Source organism: Ictidomys tridecemlineatus, chromosome 6 (assembly GCF_052094955.1).
Source record: "Ictidomys tridecemlineatus isolate mIctTri1 chromosome 6, mIctTri1.hap1, whole genome shotgun sequence".
Lineage (NCBI taxonomy): Eukaryota > Metazoa > Chordata > Mammalia > Rodentia > Sciuridae > Ictidomys > Ictidomys tridecemlineatus.
Window position 1 is genome coordinate 15,478,580 of NC_135482.1, and position 18,597 is coordinate 15,497,176.

An 18,597-nucleotide genomic window follows, 5' to 3' on the forward strand; every position below is an offset into this window, starting at 1 on the left:
ATTCAAGAAAAATCCTCATCTAATTATGGTACTTTTGGGGGGTTAGTTTGGTTTGGTATCTGGGATTAAACCAAAAGGTGCTACACCACAAGCTACATCCCCATTGCCTTTTCAATTTTGAGGCAGGGTCTTGCTAAGTGGCTGAGGTTGGCCCCAAACTTGTGATCCTCCTGTCTCAGCCTCTGGTGGAGTAACAGGCATGCATTACCATGCTTTGTAACTTATGAAAATACCACAAATCAGTTTTAGAGAATTCTCTTGTTTAACCAACCAAATAAACCAACAAAAAACTGGAATTTTTTTTTTCTCACACTAATACATGACATAATCATGTTCTGTCAACTTTCTGTTCATTTCAATCTCATTACCACAATACCATTTTGAAACTTTAAAACATACCTCCTTCTCCATAAAACAAGAGCCCATTGTAAAACTTAGTTTCAGCCTGTTTAAAAAATAATAAAATAATTTTAAACATTGTTTTGTTTTCAAATTTCTAGGCTCTCTTATTTATACATAACAGAGGACTACAACATCATTTACAACTTTTTTTAATTTCAAAAGCTACTTACAAGTAAATTCAATTTTTCTTAAGATTAACAAATATGTTACTGATACTCAAAGCTATATCCTGATTTCTTTAGCCTTAACTCATCTGACCACCCTCATTGTCCCACACTGTTCCACTAGTTAATAGATAGCAACCACAGTGTCAAAGAGTGAGAGGGAAAAAAAGATGACACTTAAACCAACTTTTATCAGAGTGTAAATGGCTCTTGGATAAGAAAACACAAAACCAAATAGGTACTAAGGATTCAAAGGTTTTTTTAAGAAATCAGTTATATCTAGCTAGCCACTACATATGGCAGGTAACACCAACTTGGGAGGTATCCAGACCTGGATTCAAACTGTTAAGATGCAAGACATTAGACAAAGTGACACCCTCTTTAAGCCTCAGTTTCTTCTATTCCTCACCTACCTCCCTGAGTTAGGGAGGACTAACCATATTAGCATGGTGTTTGGCACACAAGAATACGCAATGGTGTTATAACTATTAGTATCTTACTATTAGTATTATTAGCATTACTGTTATTTCAAATAATTCATTTAATATTCAATATTCATAGGACACCACACATATATAAGCACTTTTTTGCTCTAAATGACCTGGTTTTAAAGTTTTAGATATAAAAATAATTACCTCATATTTTAATTTCTTGATTTCACAACAAAGTGCAGCATAAACAGTGATGACTTTGTTTAAAACCTAGTTTCATGAGAGAAAAGAAAATAGAAAAAGTAAATTTTAACAAATAACAAAAGCATTTTTTTAAAATACATTTTTAGGTTTAGGACTTTGTACCTTGTTTTCAGTCTTTATGAGTTCCAAAAGGGAAGACTGTTCATAAGGCAAAAGCTATAGAAACAAAGAAAAAGAACATTTCTTTTTAATCTGGAAAAAAAAAAAATCACTGAAATTTTAAATACATGAATTGAGAATATCTATACTCTGTTTAAACTTGTGTTAGACCCTGTTACTCAGAACTAAAACCCAACCAACTTGTTTGTTCAAAACAATCTCAACAGAAGAAGTAAGAAAAAATAATAAGCTCAAGAAGGAAAATAAACAAGCTCAAGAAGAAATGACCCAACATAACACCACTATGCTGAAAGACTGTAGTTGTGCTCTGGGACATAAGGTGGTTGATTATAAATGCAGTGCAATAAAATGCTAAGTAATGAGATAATACTAATCAATAAATTCTATTAATTATGAACATGGGAAAGGACAACTATCATTTTGGAACTCATTATGCAGGCATACATTCAATAAAATATGGTCTGAGATGTAGCTTAGTGGTAGAGCACTTGCCTAGCATGTGTGAGACCCTGCGTTCAATCTCCAGTACCAAAGAGGGGAAAAAACAATTTACAATTTAGTAAGATGTTAATATGATAGCTAAAAGGGAAAAGTAAGTTATCATAAAGAACAGAACAAAGAAGAAAAGAGAAAATATAATCTTTTCTTGTATAAATCAAAGATCCAAAAACACTTAAAAATGCAGTCTTTGGTTCACTTATCTTCTAAGACCAGCTCACAATCTACCTCTTTCACAAAGCCTTCCTATAATCATCATCTACAAGTGATGACTTTTAAGTTTCAAATCTTTCTTTTGGTAATAATAATAACAATTAAGTAGGTAAATAACCTTATTTATGTAGGTAAATAACCTTATTATTATGTTGGAATTTGTTTTCAGAGATTTTGCCTGATTTTGTGATTCCCCGAAAGTACTACTACTCTTGTGGAGTTAGAAACATGAAACAATTGCCCAATAATGGAATTAAGAAGATTCCAAAGAAAGCAACAGGGAGCAGGAAGGTTTTGTATAATGATAAAATTTAAGAGATTAGAATGCTTCTGTGGGGGAACATAAAAGCTAAGAGATTATTTCACCCTTTTATAAAATCTGAGAGTTGAGAGAAACACCAATGTTTATGATCACAACTATGAGGCTCTTAAAGCTCAAGAATAAGTCTTTATAAAACAAGAAAAAAAATACAGAAACTCATTACCTTCAGAGATAATACAGGTTGACAATGGCAATTTCCTAGTGAAATTCCTATAATTTATATACAATGATTCTGATAGATGTGTCAAAGAAAAAAAACAGACAGCAACAAATTTAGCTTAAAGATTTTTTAAAGGATAACTATGCTTATCCAGTCAGCAAGACAGAAAAGTTTAGAGTAATTTCATTTTACAAATACATAAAGCATTAGTAAGGCAATTTAGAGTAGCAGATAAGGAATGTGCTCTGGAACTAAAATGCCTTTTATTGATTTGTCACTTAAATTCACTTTTTGAGTGTGTTGCTTAACTTTTCCATTCCTTTATTTTTCATTTGCAAACAGAGATGATACAGCATTGTTGTGGGATTTTAAAAGTCAATACCTGTCTTACAACACAAGAATTAAAAGTCCGATTTTAAAATGGGCTAGGGCCAGGTACAGAGGCGAGCACCTGAAGTCCCAGCTACTTGGATGGGAGGCAGAGATAGGAGAATCCCGAGCCCAAGAGTTTGAGGCCAGCATGGGCAACAATGCAAGACCCTGCCACCTCCTCCCACCCCTGACAAAAAAAAGGAAGAGCAGAGGATCTGCACAGACATTTCTCTAAAGAGAATTTCTCCATTTGTATAAATGGCAAAGAGCACAGGAAAAGATGCTCAACATCATTAGTCATAGGAGAAATAGCCATATGAAATTCAAATCAAAACCACAATAAGATATCATTTCATACCCACTAGTATGGCTATAATAATTTTTTTAAGAACATAATATCAAGTGTTGACAATGATATGGAGAGAAACTGGAACCCTCATGCATTGATGGTAGGAATGTAAAATGGTGTGGCCACATTGGGAAAAAGTCTTACAGATCCTTAGAAAATTAAACAGCATATGACCCAGCAATTCCACTGAGGCTTACACTTCAAGAGATATGAAAACATGTCTACAAAAAACTTGTACACGAATGCTTACAGCGGCATTATTTTAGAACTCTATTCCAAAAAGGAAAACTCCAACTATTTAGCAATTGATGAATGCATAAATACACTGTATTTGCATTTCATACAAAGGAATATTATTCAGCAATAAAAATAAAGTATGACATGCTCATGAGCCTTATATGGATAAGCCTTAAAAACATTACGGTAAGTAAAAGAAGTTGGACACAAAGGACTACATATTGTATGTCTCCAACTATGAAATGTTCAAAAGGGACAAATCTATAGAGAGATAAAGTAAACTGATTGGTAGTAGCCTAGAGTCAGTGGATATTGGTGTAGCACAATATGGGAGCAGGGGTGACTAAAAGGTGCAAGATTTTAGGGGTGATAAAAATGTTCTAAAACTGACAATGGTGATGGTTGCACAATTCTGTAAATAAACATAAAAAAAGATCACTGAATTGTACAATTTAAGGGGGTTAATAAGGGGGTTAATTTTATGATATTCAAATTACATCTCAAGAAAGCTGTCATTAACAAAAAGGGAATGTGTGACTTAGGACAGACACAGTATATAAGTGCTCAACAAATATTAATTATTATTTAAGTGGAAACAGACCAGTTTCAAAGACAGAACAAGAGAGTAATCTCAAAATGTAACAGAGTAACACATTAAACAATCACTCCCACTTCAATATCTCCAACACAACACAAAGAAACTTTTTGAAAATGATGAAAATATTCTTATATCTTGATTGGGATACAAGTTATGGGCATACATGTTGGCAAAATTCACTGAGCAGTATCTTTAAAAATCAGTACTTTTCAGTGAATGAAAATAACCTCCATAAGAACAAACAAGCCAAGCTTAAATAGTCTATCCAGCACTCTTATTATTTTTTTAGTGATGAAAAACAATGACCAAGTCAAAAAGCTGAAGCTTGTACCACTCTTTGACACTAACATCTTCAAGAATCATTCTTTCAAAAAACAAATTTTAAAAACATCTACCTAGGTTAGAGAAAAGAAAGTTAACAATTTTCTGTAATTTCTTTTTACTCTTAAAGATTGAAAATAAAATATATTTTCTACTTTAAAATTGAAGTTTAATATATACTAGGTCCTGAAAATATATACATAAGTAAAATAATCAAACCAAATCAAACCTTTAACGCTATAGGATCAAGATTGAAATCCCAAACATCTCCAATTGAATCATCCAGCGCATCCTCGATTCTTCTCAATTGAGATGTATATTCCTCAAGAAATTTTCCATAATTCTTAAGTTGGACTTCAGCATGAATTTCTAAATTTAAATTTTAAAACAGTATGTTAGAGCCACAAGTAATGAATTACAGAACTCTACATACTTCAAATAACCTCAGAAATCACAGCAAAGCATTGTTAATTATTACTTTGGAATGTCTGGACTTCTTGAAAATAAAGTTCCAAAGTTAAACAGTAATTCAGCCTTCAACTTTTTCCAAATGCATAAAACAATTTTAAAAACAGTGACCCATTTACCCAGGACTTCTAACCAATCTGAATAATGCCTCTGACAACTCAATGTCTTGATTCTATGTTTTAGTGAGAAACAACTCTACTGAAAAATATAAATATTCACAACCTGGCCTGAAGCAGGTGCAAAAATCTACATTGACCTGGGGATATGGCTCGTGGTAGAGGGCTTGCCTAGAATGTGCAAGGACCTGGGCTCAATCCCCAGCACTACAAAAATAAACAAGCTGCTGGCTGGGCTGGTAACTTAAGCCAGGCACAGCACACCTGCAAATCCAGCAACTCAGGAGGCTGAGGCAGAAGGATCACAAGTTCAAAGCCAATCTCAACAACTTAGCAAGACCTTAGTTTCAAAATAAAACATAGACAGGACTGAATATGTGGCTCAAGGGTTAAGCACCCCTGGATTCAATCCCCAGTGCCAAAAAAAAAAAAAAAAAAATCTGTATTGTTAAAGAAGCAACATTTTTAGATGATAATTTAAGAATATTTTTCTCATAATGCCTAAAAATTTACCATGTTTTATAATTTGTTAAATTATTTAACTATAAAAACAAGTTGGAATAGTAAAATCAGAACAAAACACTGTGCTGATATTTACAGAATTAACACAATTCATGACTTTAAGCTTAAAGTCACTGGAATAAACTATATTTTAAAAATGCCAGTTCATCAAAATTAATGAAAGTAATTACTTCATCCTATACATAAAAATTATTTATTCACAAAGGCAGCAAATTCAAGTTTCTTTTATTGATGTGTACAACTATTCAATCTTTGTCTTCTAATAAAAGAAAATTTTTCTTTTCAAATTAACAATATGGGGCTGGGGTTGTAGCTCAGTGGTACAGTGCTTACTTAGCATATGTGAGGCACTGAGTTTGATCCTCAGTACTACATAAAAATAAATAAATAAAATAAAGGTATTATGTTCACCTACAACTAAAATTTTTTTAAAAACTTTTAACTTAGCAATCTGAAGCCACTCTAAGATAAAGTATATTCTGACTCATGCTGTATTAAAGATCTACCTTCCTATTTTTCCTTAGTGTTTGCAACTCATGATCTGAATCAGAAGAACCAATTTAGCTCAATAAAGTTTTTATCTCATTACAGCATTAATCTAGGTAGTTTTGGAAAACATTTAGTCTAGATATGATTCATAGTCCAAAAATCAATAAAAACCAGTCTTCTCTTTCCTACAGCTAACACAAAAACTACATAAGTGTTCAGGACCCCAAATTGACATTTTATTCTGTTACATGGGAAAGGATCAAGCTTCATTTGACCAGCAAATGAATTCCCAAAGACAATACTAGAAAAACACACCAATAAATTGCTCCCTTAGTTTGAGAATTCACAAGGTAGAAGGGAACAGAAAACCCTAATAACATTGAGGTTCCTTGCCAATTATGAATAGTTGAAAAATTAGTAAAAGTTAAAGTACATGACTTGACATAAGAATCACATGATTATTCAGAATTCTAAACACCTGTATAACAGTCATCTTTTCCAATAGCTACCCTTCCTTGCCTTATCTTTGTACCCCTAACAGCAACTGGAGTGTAGAAAATGTCTGTTGAATGAATCAGATTATTCTACTTCAAGTTGGAATCATTTCAAAACCAAATAACATATCTTCATTATTTTTTAATATCCTTTATTTTATTTTTATGTGGTGCTGAGGATTAAACCCAGTACTTCACGTGTGCCAGGCCAGCACTCTGTCACTGAGCCACAACCCCATCCCATTTATTTATTTTTTAGTTTTAATTGGACACAATATATTTTATTTTTATGTGGTGCTGAGGATCCAACCCAGGGCCTTACATGTGCTAGGCCAGTGCTCTACTGCTGAGCCACAACCCCCAGCCTCATTATTGTTTTGAAGATACTAACATAGGAAACCTTTGCCCACAAAACACCATACATGACAACATGATTATCACAATAAGCACCAAAGACCTGCAACAAAAAATCATTCAAGATTTTTATCAATAGCTCCAAGATTACTTTTATGTTGCATAAGCGTTAATATCTTAAGGAATGTTTTGTAAAAAACTTCAAACAATGCTGGATGTAGTTTACCCATCTTTGAGAAATGAATAATCTTAAATTCATAGATGTTAAGTTTCTCTTTATAAAATCAGACAAAGTTCACCTAGAATTTTTAAAAACTGACTTTCCGATTTGGGGAAAACAGCATGCCCCAATATCTCTTATTTAGATTAATATCAACAAAGAAACAGACTGAGGACTTGCAGTAATCTCAAGTAGTTTCATTAAGATAATTAGTTTGGGCTCTATATTTTGCCAAAAGAAACTGTTAGGTTTTCCTTTTTTTTGGTTGCTGAATTCTAAGTTTTAAAAAATCAGTCCATTCTATTTATGAAGCAAAATGGGAAGCTCTGTTGTAATTTTTGAAAGCTTTTACAGCTGCTATGCAAGACTGGCCATCCCAGGAAACACACGAGTTAACATAATGGGCCTGGAGAAGGGTAAAATGATATTCGGGTTATTTTCTACAGCGTGAACAGCTGTTTCCTCGCTATCTTCTACGGTTCTAAGTACCAGAACCCAAACTTCCAAAAGTTGGTTTGAGAAAAAGAAGAAAAACAGGAAACCGAAACAGGAACCCAGGCAGGAGCCTCTGCTTGAAGTGCACACTCCGCGAACTCGACGAGGTCCCCGCGAGGCAGGCCGGGGGCCTCCTGGGCGCGCCCGCCCGCAGCCCCGGCCGCAAAGAGCCACCGCGGTCGGCCCGCGCACGCAGAGCCCTGGCCGGCCGACCCGCCGTCTGCGGGCCGCGACCCGGGAAGGCACACCCGAGGGCGCGTCCCACTCACACCCCCGGGGTGGCCAGGGTCCGGGACCCGACGGCTGCGCGGCGCCCCGACGCAGAGCCCTCCTGGCAGGAGCGCCGCCAGGGCTGCGGCCGGCCCGGCAGGGTCGGCCCGCGCCCTGACACTCCCTTACTCTGTGAGCCGTCGTCAACGCGGTCAAACTCCCAGTCAGGGGACAGAGTCTCCACCGCCATCACCCCAGCGCCTCCCACAGACACAGCCCCAACCAGCCCGGGCGGCGACGCCGGCCTCGCCCCAGCGGCTGTCACGGCACGTGACTTCCGGCCTCGGCCCCGCCCCTGCGCGCGAGGGCCGGCCGAGCTCGCGGCCCCTGCGGCCGCGGGGACCGCTGGGAAAGTGAGTCCTCCGCCGGGGACGGACGCGGTCGCCATGGCGGCGGCGGCGGCTGCGGCGCCTGTTTCCGCGGGCTTCTTGGGTCCTTGCGTGGGCCTTGCCACCGCTCACTACTTTCCCATGCCATTCAGGCTCCCGCAATTTCACCTTGCGGTCTCACGACTATTTTTATTGCCGAGGGGAGTTGCTCCTCAGTCCGGCCTTGAAAGGGCCTCAGCGACGGCGTGGGGGCTCCACAGGAAGGCGTGGTCTTGGGGAGGACGCTGTCCAGGCTCCTTTCCAAGAAGCGCAGATGTCCATCGTCTTTCCTGTCACTGGCAACGGAGGCCTTGCGCTCCCAGCTCGTCCAAGACCTCAGTGCGAGAGGAACAATTACGATTGCCCTAAAGGGCATCTTCCTGCTTACCCTGCATTCCACGGCTCTCCTCCCGGCGCTTTTAGGAACGCGGAGGGGGCTTCTCCACGAATAAGGGATTGGTGTTACCCGCACGTTCTACGTTTATCCAGATATTTGCCCATGAATGTACATTGCAGCGTGGTTTTTAATAGGAAACGATCTAAATGTCCCTCAGAATGGGATAGTAATAGAAAACAATATAGCCTTTATGAATTACTAAAGAGTTATTAAAAGAAGTAGATCTGTAATGGTAAGAAACACCAACAGCAGGCAGTTGCAAAATAATGCATATTTATGGTTGCATTTGTATTTTAAGTTATATAAACATGCATATGTTTTTGCAAATTCATGGGGAGAGAAATCACACTAAAGAGGACAGCAACTCCGAAAAAGTATGTGTTGGTGAGTAGAAAGTTTTAAAGTTTTGTTGTGTATACTTAAGTTTCTACGAATCTTTAGCAAGGAGAATTTATTAAGGTTTTTTGGTGAGTTTTTTGTTTTGTTTGTTTGTGTGTGTGTGTGTGTGTGTGTGTAATGTTAAGTACCAAAATAAGTAATCAATGTCCAGTGCTCTCCTCCCCACCCCCACCTTACTGGCCATTGAACTCAGGGGCAGTCTATCACTGAGCTACATCCCCAGTCCTTTTTATTTTTTATTTTAAGACAAGGTCTTACCCAGGAGTTATCCAGGCTGGCCTCAGACTTACCATCTTCTGCCTCAGCTTCCCAAGTAGCTTGTGTTGCAGGCATGCACCACAGTACCCAGGTAGAATTTCTCTTGAAAAACTTTGTTCTAGATATTATTGTTTGGATATGGTTTGAATGCCATCCTCCAAGTTTTCATGTGTTGAAGTTTGATCCCCACTGTGAGGTATTAAGAAGGTGGAATTGGGGCTGGGGTTGTAGCTCAGTGGTTGAGCGCTTGCCTCGCATGCGTGAGGAACTGGGTTCGATCCTCAGCACCACATAAAAAATAAATAAATGAATAAATAAAACAAAGATTTTTAAAAAAAGAAGATGGAAATGTGTGTGGCTGGGATTATAGCTCAGTGGTAGAGCCAGCAGGAGGTCTCCAACACCATGGAAATGTCAAGGTGGAAATTTATACAACAATAGTATTGAGAAGTAGAGCCTTTGTGAGCTGATTTAGATATAAGGTTATTAGATATTATTGTTTGGATATGGTTTGAATGCTATCCTCCAAGATTTCATGTGTTGAAGTTTGATCCCCATTGTGAGGTATTAAGAAGGTGGAAATGGGGCTGGGGTTGTAGCTCAGAGGGAGAGACTTCAGAAGAAATGAACATACCTGTCCCTTAATCTCTTTCTATGTGATAACCCTGAACCACCTTGGGATTCTGTCAGCAAGCAGACCATTACCACATGCAGCCTCTCACACTTAGGCCAGAATTCTGACCCAAAATAAACCTCTTTGTTAAAAAATACAGCCCCAGGTATTTTGTTGCAGTAATGAAAAACAAATACAGAGTCCACAGATTTGCAGTGGATCAAATATTTATAGAGTGCCAACTCTACTTAAACGTAAAAATAATAAAACAGACAAAAAAGATTGACCCATGCTCCTTTGGTTCTTGCTTGTGAGTGGGCATTTTATTTATTTTTGACCTTCTTTTTTTTTTTTTTTTTTTTGATACAGGGATCTCACTCACTGTGTTGCCAAAGCTCATCTTGAACTAGTGGACTCAACTGATGTCCCATCTCAGCCCCCTCAGTAGCTGAGATTACAGGCATGCATCACCATGCCTAGCTTCTGGCAAACCTTTTTTCACATTACTCTCTGAGTGATCTTGAAATCTGCTTTGCCGTGTTCTTCACATTTACTTTAATCACACATAATTAATCTCCCAATAGTTCATTATGATAAACTGAAGTTACAAGTAAGAGCAATTTGAATCTGCAAATACACTAATTTATTAATAAGTTAGCGTTGAAAGGGAGTATCAAGTAATGATTGTGGAAAGAAGGCACTGCCCTGCTCTGAGTTGCTCCATTTGTGTGGAACAGCAGTGCCCTGACTTATTCCATTTTATAAAGCAGTTTGACCCGAGCTACTCCATTTTGAATTAAAGTGCTAAAGCAGAATGACTCGAAAACTTGTCTGAGCAAACAGATAACCTCCAGATGGTAGACATACAGAATTCATCAAGAAGAATAACCTCCAGCAATACAGCATGATCATAAGGCACAAACTGAAAATTGAATAATGAATAATGACCACTTGTGAACTTACCAAATTAAATCAGAAACTCATGGATGCATGGACATCAAACCCATATCAGAGAAACAAGGCGCCTGAGTTTATCAATCTCACCAGAAGTAATCCTCTCACCTGAAATACATAAAAGGAGGACCACCAAAACGGTAATGGGTGGTGTTGCAACCCATCCAGTGAACTGCTCAGGAGGTCCACAGGTAACAAACTCCCAACTCTGTTCCTAGGACTTCAGCTCAGCAGGTCCTCACCCTCCCCCACTTCTCAACTGCCTGCCCTCTGGACCTTGGCTTAGAATAAGTTCAGCACCCTGATAGCCTTGACCCCTGAGCAAGTTCTTCAGCTGGTTCCTGATCTGACCACTTGCAGTAAGTCTTCTGTAGTTATATTGCTCCCTGCCATTGGGCCTCTTGAAACCCTGTGTCCACCCTTAACCTTCCTTAGCCTTCTGTAACCTATATAGCATTGCGTTAAGTATGATGTGTGATTTGAGTGTTATAAACATTAGTAATTAAGACTGAAATGGAATGGAAGAAATCATGATTGCCAGGGTCATAACACCAAGTGAACCATGAGTAATTTCAGGAATTTGAAGCTGATGAAATTGATGTAGCTTGTAAATTTATTATTACTCAATAAATCCTGACAATGTGGAAAGACACAAATGTGTCCAGTCTATGTTAAAGGCATAGCTTGTTCAGGACAATAGTTAAAAGCACAATTTTTTATTATATTTTTTATTTGTTCTAATTAGTTATACATGGCAGTAGGATGTACTTTGACACATCATATATAAACAGAGTATAATTTCTCATTCTTCTGGTTGTACATGATGTGGAATCACACTGGTCATGTAGTCATATATGTACTTAGGGTAATTATGTCTGATTAATTCTACTATTCTTCCTACCCTCATACCCCCTCCCCTCCCTTCACTCCCCTCTACCAAATCTAAAGTAACTATTCTTCTTTGCCCATCCCCCTTATTTTGAAGTAGCATCCACATATCAGAGAAAACATTTGGCCTTTAGTTTTTGGGGGGATTGGCTTATTTCACTTAGCATGATATTCCAGTAACCATATTGCTTAGGTCTAAATCTAAACACAGCCTCTTGGTAGCCATGTGATATCAGACCAAGCAACTTAACCTCTGCCTCAATTTTCTCATCTTTAAAATGAGAAAAAAATAGAAAATACCTCATAGGATTGTTATAAGAACTAAATTAATTTTTACATACAAGGCACATAGAACAATACCAACCACAAATTGTAGAGTATTTGCTATTATGAACCAATATGGCCTTATTTCTTAAAAACTTAAGGATTGCCTGTCTTGAAATTAAATATCTTTAAACCAAATTCCAGAGCCTAGAATTTCAAATTTGTTAGAAAAGTGCAAGTTAGATATTAAATAAAAAAGTACATTCACTAACTGAAAAATGCTATCTGAAAGTTTTGATTAACTATTTCTTAGACCTAGTCTACAGAAGATGAAAAATCATTTTGAGAAATTAAATATCTTTCTTTATACTACTCTTCATTCACACAGTATTTTCTGCAAGGTGAGTTTGCAGATAGAAGGGGAAACATTTTACATGGACAGTATTGTGCTGATTTGAGAGCTTCTGAGAACTTTAGAACAGCTGCCCACAGAAGGTGCCTGCTGCCAGCTCCCAGGAATTCTGCCTTTAACCTACAGGTGTTTATACCCGCACATTAAGTACCAGCTCACTCCACACCAAATTATTTTTACATATTATATAAATAAGGCCTTGGTGAACTTGTTTTTAATATACATTATTTTTCCTACAATGTAAAATCTGTGGTTATAACTTCCAGAAGACATCTCACCTAGTGATTTGTCACAGAGTCCTGTGTATACCTGTCAGAAAGATTGCTAATATGTTCATGTATTTTTTCAGCAAATAATCTCTCACTTGGACAGTAACGTAACCTATGATGGACCTTCTCTCTCTATTGCTCATAGAAAAAGGGCTGAAGATGTGGCTCAATTTATTGAGCCCCTGGGGTTCAATTAAAAAAAAAAAAAACCTACCAGATCTAGTCACATCCCACTTCCGCTCTTTTCCTGGATTCCCACTGCCTCTGCATGGAGTTTTCACTTCACAGCATGCAGTCCAAGGTTTCTTCCAGTCTGGCCTTTGATTTAAGGGACCCAAGCATCCCTGTACTGGTTGTGTCATCAATGATTGTGGAATCTTATAGATTACCATTATATGTGATTCTCTGAATTCCAGATTGGACTGGGAGTTCCAGTCCTGTGCTTCCACAGTATATACCACTTGGAAATTATCTGTTGATGCAGTTGTCCACTCTAATAGGGTATTATTAGTTTCCCTTTGCTGCTTAACAAATTGTCACAAACTTAGTGACTTAAAACACATCTATTATATTTCAGTTCTGGAGGTTTGAAATCCAAAATCAGTCTCAACAGGTTAAAGTCAAGGTGTCTTCCTGGATATTCTGCTGGGACAATTTGTATCTTTGTCCTTTTAGCTGCCATGCATGACTCAAACCTTTTCCTTCTGTCACCACATCTGCTATTCACTGACTCTGCCTTCCCTTTATAAGGACCTTTGTGATTACATTGAGTTTGCCTAGATAATCCAGTTTAATCGCCATATCTCAAAAATAATTACTTCTGCAAGTTCCCTTCAAACACATAAGCTAACACATTCTAAGGTTCAGGGGGTCAGGATGTGAAAGTCTCTGTGGCTCCTCAGCCTCACGTTGGCCATAGATTCTTTGATATCAGGGACCATGATTTATTCCCATATTGCACAGTTCTTGGTATACATTAAACACTCAAAGTGTTTGAGATATTAAAAACTGTAGTTATCGATCATTCTAGATATAAGGACTTCTTCAAATTTCTAAGTTTATTTTAAAAATTTATTTTTCAGGGCTAGGGATATAGCTCTGGTAGAACATATACATAACATGTTAGGCCCTGGTTTTAATCCCCAACACCATGAATAAATAAAAGTAGATGAAGAATGTATTTTTCAAAATTAGCTGCCCTAATGACTCAGTAAACCCCCATTTTAAAATAACAACTATAAATGTAAGAAATTAAGAAGTCTGAAATCCTTTCTGACAATTCCAATATCTAGATTTCCTGTGGGTCTCTTTTCTGCTGGCTGATGATATTTCTTTTTCTCTTGGTTTTCCATCATTTGCTCTTATTTCCTGGTATATCTGATAATTTTTTCAGTGAACTCTTGCCATTGTGTGTGAAGAGTTGGCAAAGATAATTTAAGGCTATGAATGATGTTATCTTTCTCCATTTTCTCTGGAAGGCCATTAGAGTAGGGACAGATTACTTTAACCCAAACTAAGACTGTTCTGATTGAAAGCTGGGTTTGTCTTTATGACCTTCATCCTGGAGTATAACTTTGCAGGACTGCTTGGCAGAGTCTGTCAAACCTCCACTTATCTTTTCAAACTGTTAATTACTACTCTTGATATTCAATCTCTTAGATTCTCAGCTGCCACTTAGAAATCAGCAAGTGTGAGCCATGTGCAATGGCACAAGCCTGTAATCCCAATGACTCAGGAGATTGAGGCAGGAGGATCAAAAGTTCCAGGTCAGCCTCAGCAACTTAGTGAGATCCAGTGTCAAAAAGAAAAAAAATAAGGGCTGGAGTTGTGGCTCAATGGTAGAGCATTTGCCTGGCATGTGTAAGGTACTGGATTCAATTCTCAGCACCACATATAAAGAAAGAAAGAAAAGTCCATCAACAAGAAAAAAAATATAAATAAAAACAAAAAGGCCTAGGAATGAGGCTCAGTGGTTAAGCACCCCTGGATTCAATGCCCGGCACAAAAAAAGAAAAAAGAAATCAGCAAATACCTAAATCCCTTCAGGTGAAATGTGGTGTCAAATCACAGGTTCACCTCTCTAGACTTTCTCTCCTGAATTTTGGGTCAAGTCCTCTCTATCCTGGGTCTTCCATGCCCTCAAAATTATTTTTAGCAAGAAAAGCAAAATGGATAAATGGGATACGGGTGGGGGGTGGGGTGGGAAGAGATTTCAGAAACTCTAAGTAAGCCCAAATTTAGCAGCAAATTCAAAGTAATAGGGGTTATAGATGTGGCTCAGTGACAGAGTGTTTGTTCTAGTATTCGAGTTATATTCAAAGAGTTAAGGGATTATATTCAAGGAATTAAAGGTTTTAGTAAATAGATAAGGGCTATCAAAATAATCAAATGCAAACTACAGAGCTGGAAAGAACAATAATTGGAAATAAAAATAACTGACTAGAGAGTCAACATAAGGCGGGAAAAGGTAGGTCAATAAAAACCATATAATCCAAATAACTTAGAGAAAAAAACATGCATTAGTACATTACAGCAAAATGACTGAATACCAAGATAATGAGAAAATCTTGAAAGCACCAAGACATAAATGACACATCCCAGGTAAGCAACAATGTGATTAATAGTTACTTTTCATTTAAAAAATAGAGGCTATAAGACATTTATAATGTCATATTCCAAGTGTTTGAAAAGAGAATGAAAACAGTCAACTAAAAATTTATATCCAGAAAAAACTGTTCCTGAAAAATGAAAGTGAAATAAAGATATTTTTAGAAAATGATAAACCGAAAAATTTTATTTCCAGCAGCTTTGCACTACAAGAAATGCCAAAAGGTGTTCATTAGGCTAAAGATAGATGACATCAGATGGTAACCTTGAACTTCAGAAAGGAGGAAAGAAGATTGAAAATACAAAATAGTTATGTAAATCCAAAAATTCTTTACTAATTATATGTTCTTTAAAAGTATACATTTTTATTAAAAGCAAAAGCAAAAATTGTTGAGTTTATAATGTATATAGGAATATGATACTTTCTATAATAATACAAAGAATGAAGCTTTGGAAGAAACATACATTTTTAAGTTTTTTATATTTCATCTAAGTCAGTCACTATTAACACTAAGTAAATATTACTAAGTTAAAGATGCAACCCAGGTCAACCAATAAAAAAGCAAAAGAAGTGTCACTAAAAGGGTCAATGGAAGAATTTAAATGGAATGCTAAACAAAAGAACATAGGAAAAAAGAAGAAAAAAAATAAATGAGACAAAATCCAAATAACAAAATGGCACACCTAAATTCTACTATGTAAAAATTATGTAAATATACTAAATATGCCAATTAAAAAGGAAAGTTTGGATTTCTGCTTCCAGCCATGATGAAGTAACCAGGAATGAACTTAATCTTCTGTCATAAACAACTAGAAAGTTGGAAAATACATAGCACCTGTGAAAAATATATGAAACTAGACATGCTATTTCAGAAATTTGGAAACAGTACTTCTGTTCTCTAATAAATGTAACAAATGAGGTAACCTCTATAATATCCCCAGATTTCTACCTGGAAGCAATTTGGGGACTATGAACATCAAAGGAATCCAAAGAGTGTAAAACCTTGCTGAGTTAAGGTCAAAGGCCTAGTGAGCTGGAATTGCTGGGAAATTCACAGAAACCAGGCTCAGAAATCTGCTTAGAGGAGCTGGGGATGTGGCTCAAGCGGTAATGCACTAGCCTGGCATGCACAGGGCGCTGGGTTCGATCCTCAGCACCACATAAAAAAATAAAATAAAAGATGTTGTGTCCACCGATATTCATTCTCTCTCTCTCTCTCTCTCTCTCTCTCTCCCCCCCCCCCATCTTTAAAAAAAAGAAATATGCTTAGACCACAGTCTCTGTTCAACTACCAGGTTACCAGGGTACAGAAGGAGATTCCACAGAGACAGGAAAAATAACCACAGAGACTTAGAAACTGGATAATTCCCATGACTTGAGAAGAATGAGGAAAGTTCTCCATGACCATCAGTGCATCCTTTGGCCCCTCCCCATGGGGTCACCCTTAGTAGTAGGACAGACCTGTCAGTGGAATGAAAACTACTCTAGATTTGTCCTAGTAAAGCTCTAAACATGGGGCTCTGGAGACGAGACTGACCTGTAAGTAGCTTAATTGCCTGCCAAAAAAAAAAAAAAAAAAAAAACCCAAGAATCTTTATAAGAAGAAAACCAAATCCAGGTTTGCAGCAGTATAAGATTCAAATATCTAACATCCAGTTAAAAACTATGAGACATACTAAGAAGCGGTGACCAATAACTAGGAAGAAAATCAGGTAATAGAGACAGAAATTATAAGGATGATGGAATTTGCAGACAAGGATGTTAAAGTTCAATTACAGGGCTGGGGCTGTAGCTCAGTGGCAGACTGCCTACCTTACCTGAGACACTGTGTTCGATCCTCAGCACCACATCAAAATAAAACAAAATAAAGGTATTCTATTTACAACTGCAAAAAAATGTTTAAGTGCAATTACAATCATGTTTCAATTTTTTAAAACAAACATAATAAGGAAAGAAATGTAAGATATAAAAAGAGTCTAACAGAATTTTTAGAAATGAAAATGAAAGTTTTACTGAGTGAGATTTGCAGAAGATTGGACACAAAAGAAAATCCCAGTAAATTTGTGGGGGCGGGCATCAAAAAATCAGTGATCTTTAGAACAGTATCAAGTGCTATACTGCACATCTGATTGGGCTCTCAGAAGAGGGAGGACAGGAAAATATCTGAAGAAACAATGATTAAAACTTTTGCAAATATGAAGCTAACAAAATCACATGCTAAGAATGGCAGTGAGCCACAAATCAGATACACACACACACATACATACACACACAATCATATCATGATACATTGACCAAAAACCAGTTATGAAAGAAAAACAATAAAGGAAGCAAGAAAAAAAACAATAAAGGAAGCAAGAAAAAAAAAGATACTTTGGGGTGTGTTGGCACATGCCTGTAATTCGAGTGACTGGAGAGGCTGAGGCAGAAGGATGCAAGTTTGAGGCCAGCCTGAACAACTAAGGGAGACCCTGTCTCAAAAAGTTAAAAGGACTGTGGGTGTGACTCCATGGTTAAAGTGTCCCTGGGTTGAATCCCTAGTGGGGGCAGGGATGGAATTATAGACTTTTCATCAGGAATTATTCAAGCTAGATGACAGTAGACCAAAAATCTTAAAGTGCTCAAAGACACATGGCACATGCCTATAATTCCAGCTACTGGGGGTGGAGTTAGGGGTGGGGCTGAGGCAGGAGGATGGCAAGTTCATGGCCAGCTTGTATCTTAGTGAGACCCTGTCTCAAAATAAAAAATAAAAAGGGCTGGGCAAATGAAAAGTAGCTTAGTGGTAGAGCATTTGCCTAGCAAGTGTGAGGTCCTGGTTTGAGCCCCCAGTGTGGAGAGACAAGGCAAAAGCCCTCATCATTCTGTATCCAGCTGAAATATACTTTAAAAGTGAAGATGAGCCAGAGCCAGGCACGGTGGCACATGCCTGTAATCCCAGCATCTTGGGAGGCTGAGGCAGGAGGATCTCGAGTTCAGAGCCAGCTTCAGCAAAAGCGAGGCACTAAGCAACTCAGTGAGACCCTGTGTCTAAATAAAATACAAAATAGGGCTGAGGATGTGGCTCAGTGGCTGAGTACCCTGAGTTCAATCCCTGGTACCCCCCACCAAAAAAAAAAAAAGTGAAGATGAGCCTAGCACAGTGGCCCACACCTGTAATCCCTGGCTCCTGAGACTGAGGCAGGAGGATCTCAAATTCAAAGCCAGTCTCAGCATCTTAGTGAGTTCCTAAGCAGTTTAGCAAGATCTTGTCTCAAAAGGGCTGGGGGTGCTGGAGATGTGGCTCAA

General features: G+C 37.7%; 1 protein-coding gene and 1 long non-coding RNA gene across 3 annotated transcripts in view; one reads left to right on the forward strand and one right to left on the reverse strand.

Moving 5' to 3' along the window:
• Washc4 (WASH complex subunit 4) overlaps nucleotides 1-8,164 on the reverse strand; it is a 54,685-nt gene extending 46,521 nt beyond the window's left edge. For both annotated transcript variants that reach the window (XR_013440327.1, XM_005322335.5), the window contains exons 1-5: nucleotides 8,009-8,164; nucleotides 4,681-4,820; nucleotides 1,364-1,417; nucleotides 1,202-1,267; nucleotides 400-445 (exon numbers count right to left, since the gene is read on the reverse strand). Coding sequence is in view for 1 of the 2 variants with exons in the window: in XM_005322335.5 (XP_005322392.1) it covers nucleotides 400-445; nucleotides 1,202-1,267; nucleotides 1,364-1,417; nucleotides 4,681-4,820; nucleotides 8,009-8,069 (367 nt within the window). In the remaining variant the exon portion in view is untranslated. The remainder of the gene's footprint in view (nucleotides 1-399; nucleotides 446-1,201; nucleotides 1,268-1,363; nucleotides 1,418-4,680; nucleotides 4,821-8,008) is intronic.
• On the forward strand, nucleotides 8,133-11,524 carry LOC120887863 (uncharacterized). Its single transcript, XR_005731180.2, has 2 exons — nucleotides 8,133-9,028; nucleotides 10,284-11,524. It is a non-coding gene; the product is annotated as an uncharacterized LOC120887863 (long non-coding RNA).
• The last annotated feature ends 7,073 nt before the right edge of the window (nucleotides 11,525-18,597 follow it).